Source organism: Daphnia pulex, chromosome 4 (assembly GCF_021134715.1).
Source record: "Daphnia pulex isolate KAP4 chromosome 4, ASM2113471v1".
Classification (NCBI taxonomy): domain Eukaryota; kingdom Metazoa; phylum Arthropoda; class Branchiopoda; order Diplostraca; family Daphniidae; genus Daphnia; species Daphnia pulex.
In genome coordinates this window covers 4,021,884-4,033,298 of record NC_060020.1, presented here as the reverse complement: position 1 = coordinate 4,033,298, position 11,415 = coordinate 4,021,884, and the positions used below count along the sequence as shown (strand labels likewise).

Sequence of the window (11,415 nt, the reverse complement as noted above, 5' to 3'; positions counted from 1 at the left end):
ATTCGGGGTGACACTTTTCTCTTTTTTTTTTAATAGTTCAAATGGGATGAAAAGATTAGGAAAATGGACGATGTGATATTTTGGAAAGCGTAGACTCTTTGCGGGGTGTAAACACATCTTCCCTAAACGGAACATTTTAATCAAATCAATTCAGCTGATCAATTTCAACAATGAAATCGAAGAATATTTTGTTGATAAAATTGCGGCTAGAAGAGATACATCAGCAGGCAGGTTGAAAAGAAGTTTAGGATACTGTGCTCATAGGTAAGATTCCTCTGGACTGCGAGTGGATCCACCTGTCATCATTCCAATTAAATCAGATAGGCCAGAAGAAAAAGAATAAAAGAAATGAATTAATCATTACGTTGAAACATGGGGCTGTCGGTGATTTTCTCAATCAATTCAACGCCGGTGGCGCATTCTCTTTCCTCGTATTCCTCCTGATCCTCGTCTCCCACGCCATCCATCACCTCCTCGTTGAAGACCAGGGTGGTGGGCGTGGCCGTACTGGGAGCCGTGTCTGTCACGATCGTTTCGGTACAATGGACCTTCATTATCCCGACTCCGACGCGTGTCTTGTTCGGTAGCATTTCCATGGAAGAGGTAGAAAACCTGACCTCACTGAATGAGCACCGAGACAAACATAATTAAACCCTCCCGTTTCAAATTGAATTCATCAATTTATTACCTATTTTTCTTGGCCGGAGGGAGGTGAATAGTTGTAGTCCGAGCCGGCCCGCTCATGACCGGAGTGGAGACGTTCGTGCTGGCGTTGTTGGATGGGCTGACGACGGCCGGATTAGCCGTGACCCCGTTGACATTGGCCGAGGCGTTGCGTTCAAGGAGCCGCTGATTGAGCAGCTTCAATTTGTGCTCGCGGGAGGCAATCAGCTGCTGGAGCTGCTCGTTCTCTTGCTGCAATTTGCGGTAGCGTTCCTCTTCTTCTTTCGAGACCGTCTGATCCGTCTCGTCGTCACCGTCACCTGGCCTGTCCGGATTACGAACCACTTCCACCACCTAGGGATGAATACGCTGTAATCTACATTCGAGCCAGTGGGTTACATAATTGGCAACCGCTTTACCTTGGGCAAGAAGATGAGGGCCATGGAGATGAAGCAGCAAAATGCCAAGGCGGCCGTGACAAATGCGAATGAAGCGTCCGCCTGGGAGGAGATGACCAGACTGACGGGTGCCGTGATCAGACAGAGAACCACCACGTTGTAAATCGACATGCCCACGTAGCGGGAATCGTTGATGGAACGAACTGGCGAATAAAATCCCCTTTTCATTATAGAGTAACAAGACCGACAAAAGAGTCGCATTGATTATTTCGGCTCACCTTTCATGCTACGCGTTTCATAGGCCAAAAAGAGACCGAAAATCAACAAAAGTCCTTTGTAACCGTAGACGACACCTATGACGATCAAAAGGTGATTTTTTTTTTTTTAAATTTGAGATTAATTGCCGAGCTTCGATTCAATTTGATTGTGTTTGCAAACCTAGCCAAATGTTTTGATGTTTGCTTTCGCAGTGCTCCATGCTGGGCCGGATCTTGATATCCTTCTCGGTATCAGAGGGATTCTCTAATTGGAAATTCTCTACCATGCGCATCTGAGGATCGACTATGGCCCAGATGGTGAGGATGATGACGTCAATACAACTTAATCCAACCAGCACCCAATCAACCTACAAAAGAACAAAACCTCTAAGAAACAAATCGCAGAAAACTATAAAAAAAAAAGAATAATGAGCCGGAAACCTTTGCTTTAGCCGACTGGGTTCTGCTTTTCTTTTCTTTCATTTTGCTGGTCTCTTCTTTCGATTTCGTTGATTGCCTAATAAAAGAAAAAGACTCCTGAAATAATAATAAAAAAAGAAATGTTTCTTTTTAAGTTTTACCGATGGACTCGCCACACCTTGGAGAACATGGCGCCGAAAGCCAAAGTAAATCCGAGACACAGAAGCCAAGCTCTCAATTGGCAAACGACGGGAAAATGGACGACTGGCACCGTATCGCCATCCATCCCGAGGAGAATGACGCTGCTCAGCAGCAGGACGATGCCAACGAGCATAACATTATTGCACGCCGGTTGAGATAACTCGATCAATCTGCCAAGGGGAGACGACCAGATTAACGATACCATCCAAAATAACGAAAAAGGTTTTTCTTTTTATTTGTGTTCTTTTACTTTTGTTCTCGGTAGACCACGTTGAATATTATGAGGCCAATGGCGGCGGCGATACCCACGCTGGAAACGAGACTCATGGTAACAAACAGCCCAAACGAAACCGTCCTCAATTTATCTGTGTCATAAAAACATCAATAAAATTCCTATTTAGTTTGATTTAGATTTTTAGTTATAGTAATACCAATAATGATGGTTCGATCTTGAGGGATTTTCCCGTTGATCCAACGCGCTTCTGCCAGCCAAGTCAAGTTGTCCGTTTGTGTGTCGTAATAGCCCACTTTGTTGTATTGGCCGTTGATCATTTGTTCAATCAGAGTCCAGGCAATACGATCACCTTTTGAACTGAAGGCCACCGTTCCCTGTCAAAGTTAAAACACCAAAAATAGTAAAGGGAATAAAAATAAATAAAAAGCAGAAAAACAAAGTACCGAGACTCCGAGAAACTGGGTAGCGTTCATAGCCGAATAAATTTCGCCGGCACTAATTGCATCGTTGTAAGTAAAATCGTCCAGTGATCGACCTCTTTCAGCCAGTCGATGCATCGTTCGATTTAACGCTACCGGGAATAATTAAAGAATTAAAACTAATTGCACTAAAAAAAAAAAAGATTTAGATGGGGATTTTCGGGCAAGACTCAACCTGGTAAACTTTTCATGCGAGGGATGTAGACATTGGTGCAGATTCCACAAGACAGTGCAACCCAAACCACAAGTAAAATTCAAACGAAAAAATTGAACTGAAAAATGTAGTAAAATAAAGAAATTGATGCAGATAAAACATGAAGTTAAAATTAAAGGAAATGACGCCGATAAATTCATACCCAGGGCAACCGCCCAAACTGCGTCGTAGGCGAGGGGCGCTTCTTGATATCCGTCCGGAAAACGGATATTAACATCGTGGCCGTTCTTCAGCAGCTCGTTGTTGAGTCGCTTGCGATAATCTTCAACCGTCTATGAAAATACAGCAATGTCGTACAGGAAAGGAGTTTAACCAAGCGTAATAAAACGATTGTAATACCATTCCCGATATCGTTTTTTGGTTATCTTGATTCCAGTTCAGCGCTTCGGTGGTCAAATGTCCCTCGGCTGCCTCTTTCATTTGCTCGCGGGTGCATTCGATTTTCTCCTGGGAGAGATTGGCTTCGTACCAATTGTCTTCATACCAGCCGATAAAAAACCATACGTAGCTCGAGCCGTACAATCCCTGTTTGTACATTTCGCACAAGACTCGGCGGGCAGCCACCACGTAAAACAATCCAACAATAATTCGGGCATCCTGTGAAAATTGAAACACTTACTAATTGAACTTATTTCTGGCACAGAGTTTTATAATATTAATATACTTGACGCCGGAGGTTTCGTACGGATTCACTAGGATCGTTGAGGAAACTTTGGCGCGTTACGATTTCGATTCCTGATTCCCGGCATCGGGTTTCCAGATCTTCCACAGTCTATAGAGAAAGTAATAAGTCAAAGTAATTTTAATCAGGGCCAAGATGAATGAGCAGTAATTACCGATATGAAAACTTCTTCGGCCTGTTGAAGAATAGCTATCCGAGACCAGCCAAAGTTTTGAAGGATTTTGACGCGTGTGGGATTATGAACGGTGGCGGAAGGATGAGTTCTGAATAGTGTAGGAAATCGCTGCCTATTGGAAAGGGCCGGGGAACTAGCACCATATGATAACTAATGGAATATATGAATATTATGATTTGAGTGAAGTTATAATTTGGAAAATAAAAGATGTAAAGAGCATACCACAACAAGATTCCACATTTTTGCTGCTTCAGCCACTGTTGTGCAAACTGTGGAGCATCCAGCCAAAAGCATAAGTTTCTGTGGAGGTTTGTACAGAAGATCGTACATAACCAATGCCCCTAGTCCTGGTTCACACTGCACAATAATAGGATATTTTAAATGATTAGCTTTGTGTTATTATGATTATAGGGGAAATGTTTAATTTCTTTACCTCACTGTCATTCCAATGTAATTTGAGTTTATAACCGGGTAGAAGATCAAATCTGGAGTTAACGTCATCTAAAGCCATCATAGCTGAAGGTTGACAAGCCTATAAGAAAATTAAAGGTTGGTGCCAAATCAAAATATTATGAAAATGGTGATTACGTACCATGCCCCCTTGCCATCCTTCAGTTCCATTAATTGGGAAAATTCCTCCTATATGAAGTACTTTAGTTTTGGGAGGCCATTTGTGGCAATGGCTTACAGTAACAAGAGCAAAAACGATAGAAACTATCAACCGGAATCCTGACATTTTGGGAAGTAAAGTGAACAATATGACAGAGAAAGTCCAGGCTACAATCTCTTTCACTACACTTCTTGCTGTCAGTTCAAAATAATGTGGTAGATTTCATTGAACGAGTCGATTCCACAGTGAATAAGCTTGCGTCATTACGGTGAAATCAAATATTTGAAATCAACTGGGGACAACAAATTCATTTTTGAATTCCTTTTTCAAATTGGCAGACGTATCAATGGTGAGTGGTGAACTACTAACCGTGGACTGTAAGGTAGGGTCGTAGGGAGGCAGAGGTTTTATTGATTTCAAAGCGGTCGTTTGCCAACATTAAGGCCCTGGTATTGCGGGCGACGCCTTGATGCCAAACGTTGCGCATAGATGGCAGTGTTAACCACTGACCAAGCTCAACTGGCCTTTTTATCTAGGCATCGCGAGAACACAAATTTGCGGGATCAAAACAAAACGTGATAGCAAAGTTCTCAACTTGTTCGGCGAGGATTAAGAGAAGTAAATGCATTAACTTTAGACGAGATTTGATTACTTTTAATAAAATTTTTACTTTCAGTTCTATTTCAAACGAATCTTTGAGCATTTCGTCGAAATGGCGAGCAGCTCAACTTTAAGAAGAGAAACATTGAACCTCTACAAAAAGATTTTGCGAATTGGTCGAACATGGAATGCCATCAATCCGATCAAAACTCAAGACGAAAGAAATTATATATTGAACGAAACTAGGCATTGGTTTCTTGCTAACAAAAATGTTCAGAACACTCAGGCCATAAGGGACCACCTTCAAGAAGGGGAAGCAAGACTGGAAATGGGTAATACCACATTACATAAGTTTTACTATAATGATCTAATGTTACTATCTTAACAGCTTTGCACTACAAGAATCCTTACCCACGTCCAGTAAACTTACCACCAAAAACATTCACTGTTAGACAAGGGAAGAAACATGGAATAGCTCAAGAAAAATTAAGAGAACAATCAAGACCTGTTTATGTTAAATCAATTGATCATGAATCTGGGATAAAAAGCAAAGCCTAGTTGTAATTTTGTAAGAATAAATAGTTTCAAATGAATTATGAACAACTAACATTGCGTTCCGCCCATGTATTTCACATAAGAAAATCGGCATACAGATGTTTCATTTTATAATGCCATAAAATTTTCTATTGTGTACCAACGGAAGATTTGGACGCAGATCGGGAACGACGGCGTTTCACCTCCTCTGCTCGCTTCACTTTGGCCTCTTTGGTGCGGAGGGCCAGCAGGCGAGCGTATTCGGCAACCTGTTCGCGTCTGTTGACAACACGCTTCTTCTTCAATGCCATGCGATGACGTTTGCGCTGTAAAACAGAACAAAATAAGCGTTTAATTCTGGATGCAACTGTTCCGTCCGTACACTGAGGAAATATCACGGTCTCAAAGTCCCCAAATTATAGACGAGTTGAATTTACCACCCTTTATTACTTCCAAGCACAAAATTTAATTTGAGCTTGTAATGGGAGAGTGGATGTAGGCAAAGAGAAAATAAACTCACCTGAAGAACGACTGGGGTAACCAAACGCTGGATCTTGGGAGAACGGAAACGTTGTTTCTTTCCTTCCTTCTTGGGCAATGGCCGCTTGATGACGTACTGCCTAACGTCATCTTCCTTGGCAAGGTTGAAGAGTTTGCGGATCTTAGAAGCACGCTTGGGACCCAATCGCTTAGGCACAGTAACATCGGTCAAGCCGGGGATTTCCTAAAGAATCATACGTTTAGTTACGAGTGTGAAGTATTAGTCAAGGCACAAAACATACCTGTTCACCCTTCTTGACAACAACAACTGCCAAGACAGACAAGTTAGCATCAACGATGCATCCCCTGACTGACTTACGCCTCCTTTCACCAGTACGTCTCTCACGGAAGCAGGAATGCCCTTTGGAGAACAAAAGTCGCACACGACCTAGAATAAGAAATTTAAGATTAATTTTTGGTAAATGGTGAAGTTGATTCAATGAAGAATTGCACCAACTGTCTCATCCGTACACTGAGGAAATATCACAATTTCAAAGACCCCAAAATTATAGACGAAGTTATTCTACCACACTTAAATACTTCCAAACACAGCATTTAATCTGTGTCTGTAATGGGAGAGTGGATACAGATAATAGAGCAAGAATGGAAATAGTACCTGTGGTGAGGATACCCTGCTTCATGGGGAATCCTTGTTTGTCGTTGCCACCAGCAACTCTGAATACATATCCCTTCCACTCATCTCCAAGACCATCAGCCTCAACTTCGGCACCCATACGCTTCTCGTAGAAGATTCGAACTTTACGTTCATCTTCAATGTCGATCAACTTCTGTGCCCCAGTGGCGGGGTAACTGATGTTCAACTACGAGGAATAAACAAAAGATTAGTCCTGAAATCACGCTTTGTCGTAAAAACACATTGCTTAAATAAAAAGAGACTATACAAAGCTTCAATTGGAACACTGAAACATTGACAAGCACTAAACTGTCATGAAATTCCACCAGAGACGTGTGTGTTAGCCCGGTACACAAGAATAGGGTTTAACACATCGGAATAAATCTATAGCATCGGTTACAACCATTTCTTAAAATTTAACTACCAGGATGATTTGAAAACAATCAAAGAGAATAAAACAAGGCAGATGAATACAAATAGAAGAGATATTTAAAAAGATGGACACTTTACGCTACCTTCATGGCTGCAACGGAACCACGAAACCAAAAGAAGGACTAAAGTAACTCCGGTAAAGAAAGTAAGCAAGAGCTCTGTTGCCTTGCGTTTGGATTTGATATGGGAAAGTGACAACGCTGTAGGAAAACTGCTGGGTTGCCGGATTGAAAGAATTTGTCGTCAAAATTATAAGATTTCGCCCTTCCCTTGTATTTATTCTCTTTCTCTTAAAAAAAAAAATACATTTTTAAATATTTTCGTTTTTGCAACTTGTATTTGTAAAATTGATTTTCATCCGGATATTTGTACTACAATTTTCTGTTGTTGTGTAAGTTTTTGGCGCTAAATTAGACTAAGGCACTTGATGACTTGAATGAATGATGAAACCGTCTCTCATCTCCGTCATCTTATTGATATTTTCTACATGCCATATATTGTAACGAAATTTTCCCGGCGTGTTATAAATTTTATCACGTCGCGTACATGTCTATAGGCGGTATTTACGAGAAATTCACATGTTGGGTTTTGTCACTCAATACCGTGTTTTTTATAACCTTCTAGTGAATCTAATCAAGCACTTCCGGCGACAATCGTTACCCAATACTTCATCAGAATATTTTCACTCGACACAGATCATGCTTGGGTAAAATCGCAAAGTCTAGAAAAACATAAAAAAATCATCAATCCCAGTAACATTTTTGGTTTATTATATAAAACTGTTCTCTTAGAAACACCATCACGGGAGGGGAATACGAAATATGTGATTTTAGGGTCAAATACAATATAATAGATACCAAGTAGCTCATCAAGGGGCTAATTTGTGTAAAAAATATTGGAAAGAAGACAACAAACAGACCAAAAAAATAATAATAATGCAAATATTAGATAGGAGCTCACATCTTGGGGTAATTATGAGATACGACAGCAAACGTTAATGTTAAATTTTAAAGTAAACTCAAGTTGCCATTACAACTTTAAAAAAAAAATGAAACAAAAGGCAAAAAATTGGTTGCATTGATGCGAGGATACAACAAACAGGAAGTTCACTTGACCCTAATTTCATTTTCCCCTGATTCGTTTCAAGTGCCAAGATCTGAATATTCACCAAAGACAGAGATAGGGTGAAAAAAACACGGTAAGGAATAGGATTACATACCTAATATGTCTAACACTATAATGGAGAGGTGCTGACGTTGGAAATTGTTTTTTTTTTTTTCGAACGGACAGAATTGCACAAGGAAATTACCCACCGCCAACTAAAAGCCAGTAATGGAATTGGCCATACTAAATTTTTAGGAAATAAAGTAGAAAAGGGAACAAGTAGATTTCATGAAAGTATGAGGTTGTTGCATCTCTAGCATCTACTTCGACCAGCACCAATGAAAGGATTTGACATGGGAATGGGTCCAGTGCAAGCAGGCTGAGACAGATCGGATGATGCAGGAAAGGGGAGAAGAAGGCAACACCGAGGATCACAAGCATCTCGACGTTATAGAGGAACAACGACGAGTATCATTTCGCAATTAAGTTTTTCAAAGCTCCTCTGACGAGATACGGACGACGATATTCTGTCCGCGCGCAAGCTCAGCAAGTTCGTCATACAGCTGTGATTGATTTGAATCCTTGATGGCTCCAGCATACAAGATTGGAGCAGGAGATGGGATCGCCTCCACTTCTTCCCAAACCTCTTTAAAGCGTGCACGCTTGGCAGTTGTATCGGCCGAATGATAGTCGTGTTCTAACAAGAAAGCAGGAACGCTTCGTTTCGGATTGGCCGGATACTGTTTGCCAAATTTCTGCCCCCATTGGCTCTTCAATACATCGTTCTTGCTTCCCGGCATAGTTAGCGGGCCTAGTGGCAGAGGGACGTACAGTCCGCTCTCATCTTCTTCTTCATCTTCTCCAATAACCACTTCTCCTCCCAAAGCCATCTCCAGGATCTCTAAATCAGTCATTTCAGAATCGGCGTCCAAAGCCAAAGTATCTTGCAATAACGCTCTAGAACGACCTAAGTTTATCAATATGAAAACAAAAATTTAGCAAAGTTCATCACTTAAAAATATTCAGTGTTCTCTTACCGGCAAACGGTGGCATTTTCATCATGGATTGTGCCATCTGAGAAGCAGCCGAATTTGTCCGGCCATCAGTGAGGCTCTTACTGGAGTCTGGTCTCAAATTCGGCAGAAGGAAAAGGGCAAATGATAGCATCAAAACCAAAAGGCAGGTAGCTGGCTGTGCTGTGTTGCTCGTGGAAATAACTTCTTTGCTGTTGGCGTTAGTAGAAGTTCCTCCAGTAGACGTAGAAGCCGCTGTTATCGCTGCAACTGTTGGCGTCGAAGCCTGATTTCCACCCTGACCAGTCAGAATGCTTTGCAGTCTTTTAAGTTGTGAGAGCAGAGATTTATTCTCCGTTTCCAGTAAACGGATACGCTTTTGAAGTGACATGTTCTCGTCAGAGCACAGCTTGACACGATCTTCGAGGCCGTCCATATAGACACGTTTTCGTTTTCGAGAATCTTGGGCCGAAATCTTGTTGCGGATTTTACGGCGGATACGTTTTAGCTCTCGCTCTTCATGTTTGGTAAGTGGATAATGGCTGGGCAGTTCAACACCTTCCTTAGCCAAGAGACGACGCTCTTCATCTGGATTTAATGAAAACAGTTTAAAAGTCTGTGAGGAAAACCAACCACGCAAGTTAAGTGCTTACCTGAAAGCAGGATTGGAGGATAAGAGGTTTTCGTTGATGATGATGTAGGAGCTGAAGATACTGAGAGTTGAACTGGACCCAAAAGTTTCTTGATAGCGTCAGGGACTTGGGCGGAGGTGGATTTGATTCCACCCAGGACGGCCGAAGCAGCACTTGATACCAAAGTGGAGCCATTACGAATAATTTTCACAGCTTTAATTTCACGAAGATTCAAATCTTTGAGAGAGACAGGGAAGACCAAAGGAGCATTTGTGGATTTGGGGGTAGTTGCAAGAGAAGAAGCAGGTTTGGAAGGATTAATTTCCATATCGGCAGCTTCGTCTATCAAGTGAATGTCGGAACACGGTGATGAGGGGGATAAAGTATCCGGACTACTGACACTGTCTACGTCAACGCTACTGCAGATTGAACTAGCACCGCCACCACCAATTGGGGAGCTAGTAGGAGAAGAACGATCCATTTCGTTCGCTAAAATTTATACAAAGAGTTTTATTACTATATACGACTCATCGTGATTATTTTTTAAAGGTGAAAGGAGGTTTTTGGCACTTACATGGAGAGAGCTGTTGGTCATAATGGAAATCACTGGAAAGGCCACTGTCAGAACTGTTGGAAGCTGGAACAATTTTATCTGTTTTATCCTTTTGATCCCAATTGATCCATTCTAGGTAGTTGGTTGATTGTGTGATGTCATCAAATTTTAGTTCACCAGCAAGAGGAGAATTCAGGAGTTCATAGTCATTAGATTCCCATACTTCCATCTAAAGTCAAATTACAATAACTATTACAATGATACATTCAAATAAAATATTTGCAAAAGTGAAACATACCATGTTCTCCTTCATTGCTTGTTCCAACACATTGGCAGCAGGGTCTTCGATTAAATCTTCAAGAAACACATTGCCATCAACAGACGTATCCAGCAGGTTGTCAAACAAGATTTCTTCGGTATTCATTTTGCTGAAGTCAATATCCAAGAAGAGGTCCAGGTGTCAGTTGTCAGGTGAAGTCAGTGAAGATCAATCTTTGTAATTGAGAAGAAAGGCACAGCTTAAATGGTTGTATGATTTCACCAGCACACTTGTAAGTAACCATCCATGCTCTAATCCATATGGTTGAAGACTGAGAAGCTAAATGTGTAAATGATGCAATGCTCATGATGCAAGAATCAAAACACAGATGTGCCTGATTGGATTCTAGAATTATGCTTGAGTTTTTCTTATCTGAACCCTTTTGTAAAAATAATTTCTCTAAATCACAAAAGCTAGTCACGTCAATGACCGAGGTCATTGGCTTGGTTGGTATATGCTATATGCGTGTAGATGGTTTGACTAAATTTCAAGCAAAGCTGTGATAATACTGATCTTGATAGTCAAATTACATTAAGCCGAATGAGTAAAAAATAAAAATTCGTTACCATCACCAGGCTAGAAATATTTAGTAGAGTACAAGTACTTCCACGTCACGTCAGTCGTTTCCTATCCTCCTAAGGTCTCTGACGTAAAGGGAAGGGATTGGTCGACGCCCAATTTTTGCCCAATGTGCGGGGAATGGTTGGGCCGGCAACTTGG

The 11,415-nt window shown here is 41.3% G+C and overlaps 3 protein-coding genes across 3 annotated transcripts; all 3 read right to left on the bottom strand.

The window, feature by feature from the left end:
- Window positions 1-33: 33 nt before the first annotated feature.
- On the bottom strand, window positions 34-4,752 carry LOC124192968 (gamma-aminobutyric acid type B receptor subunit 1-like). The gene is made up of 18 exons (XM_046586581.1): window positions 4,317-4,752; window positions 4,158-4,256; window positions 3,947-4,081; window positions 3,704-3,874; window positions 3,532-3,639; window positions 3,207-3,464; window positions 3,010-3,139; window positions 2,618-2,745; window positions 2,371-2,548; window positions 2,190-2,304; window positions 1,900-2,109; window positions 1,760-1,835; window positions 1,500-1,686; window positions 1,340-1,414; window positions 1,083-1,264; window positions 689-1,017; window positions 365-621; window positions 34-296 (listed from the first exon to the last, which is right to left on the bottom strand). The coding sequence occupies exons 1-18, from the start codon at window positions 4,458-4,460 to the stop codon at window positions 259-261; spliced, it is 2,820 nt and encodes a 939-aa protein (XP_046442537.1). The 5' UTR covers window positions 4,461-4,752; the 3' UTR covers window positions 34-258.
- Window positions 4,753-5,543: 791 nt separating this feature from the next.
- Window positions 5,544-7,313, bottom strand: LOC124192986 (40S ribosomal protein S6-like). The gene is made up of 5 exons (XM_046586605.1): window positions 7,158-7,313; window positions 6,625-6,829; window positions 6,251-6,396; window positions 5,989-6,192; window positions 5,544-5,794 (listed from the first exon to the last, which is right to left on the bottom strand). Exons 1-5 carry the CDS (start codon window positions 7,161-7,163, stop codon window positions 5,618-5,620), a joined length of 738 nt encoding a protein of 245 aa, XP_046442561.1. The 5' UTR covers window positions 7,164-7,313; the 3' UTR covers window positions 5,544-5,617.
- Window positions 7,314-7,821: 508 nt separating this feature from the next.
- On the bottom strand, window positions 7,822-11,403 carry LOC124192973 (cyclic AMP-responsive element-binding protein 3-like protein 3). Its single transcript, XM_046586589.1, has 6 exons — window positions 11,262-11,403; window positions 10,675-10,868; window positions 10,398-10,605; window positions 9,845-10,312; window positions 9,216-9,779; window positions 7,822-9,145 (listed from the first exon to the last, which is right to left on the bottom strand). The coding sequence occupies exons 2-6, from the start codon at window positions 10,798-10,800 to the stop codon at window positions 8,670-8,672; spliced, it is 1,842 nt and encodes a 613-aa protein (XP_046442545.1). The 5' UTR covers window positions 10,801-10,868; window positions 11,262-11,403; the 3' UTR covers window positions 7,822-8,669.
- Window positions 11,404-11,415: the final 12 nt, after the last annotated feature.

Coding starts and splice junctions, on each gene's coding strand:
- LOC124192968 (XM_046586581.1), bottom strand. CDS start 4,460: ATGTCAGGATTCCGGTTGATAGTTTCTATCGTTTTTGCTCTTGTTACT. Junction 2,746..3,009: donor AGTTTGGGCGGTTGCCCTGG/GTATGAATTTAT, acceptor TATTCCCGGTAG/CGTTAAATCGAACGATGCAT. Junction 1,687..1,759: donor CCCAGTCGGCTAAAGCAAAG/GTTTCCGGCTCA, acceptor GTTCTTTTGTAG/GTTGATTGGGTGCTGGTTGG.
- LOC124192986 (XM_046586605.1), bottom strand. Junction 6,193..6,250: donor TTGTCAAGAAGGGTGAACAG/GTATGTTTTGTG, acceptor ATGATTCTTTAG/GAAATCCCCGGCTTGACCGA. Junction 5,795..5,988: donor TTACCCCAGTCGTTCTTCAG/GTGAGTTTATTT, acceptor TCTGTTTTACAG/CGCAAACGTCATCGCATGGC.
- LOC124192973 (XM_046586589.1), bottom strand. CDS start 10,800: ATGAATACCGAAGAAATCTTGTTTGACAACCTGCTGGATACGTCTGTT. Junction 10,313..10,397: donor TGACCAACAGCTCTCTCCAT/GTAAGTGCCAAA, acceptor TATAAATTTTAG/CGAACGAAATGGATCGTTCT. Junction 9,780..9,844: donor TCCTCCAATCCTGCTTTCAG/GTAAGCACTTAA, acceptor CATTAAATCCAG/ATGAAGAGCGTCGTCTCTTG.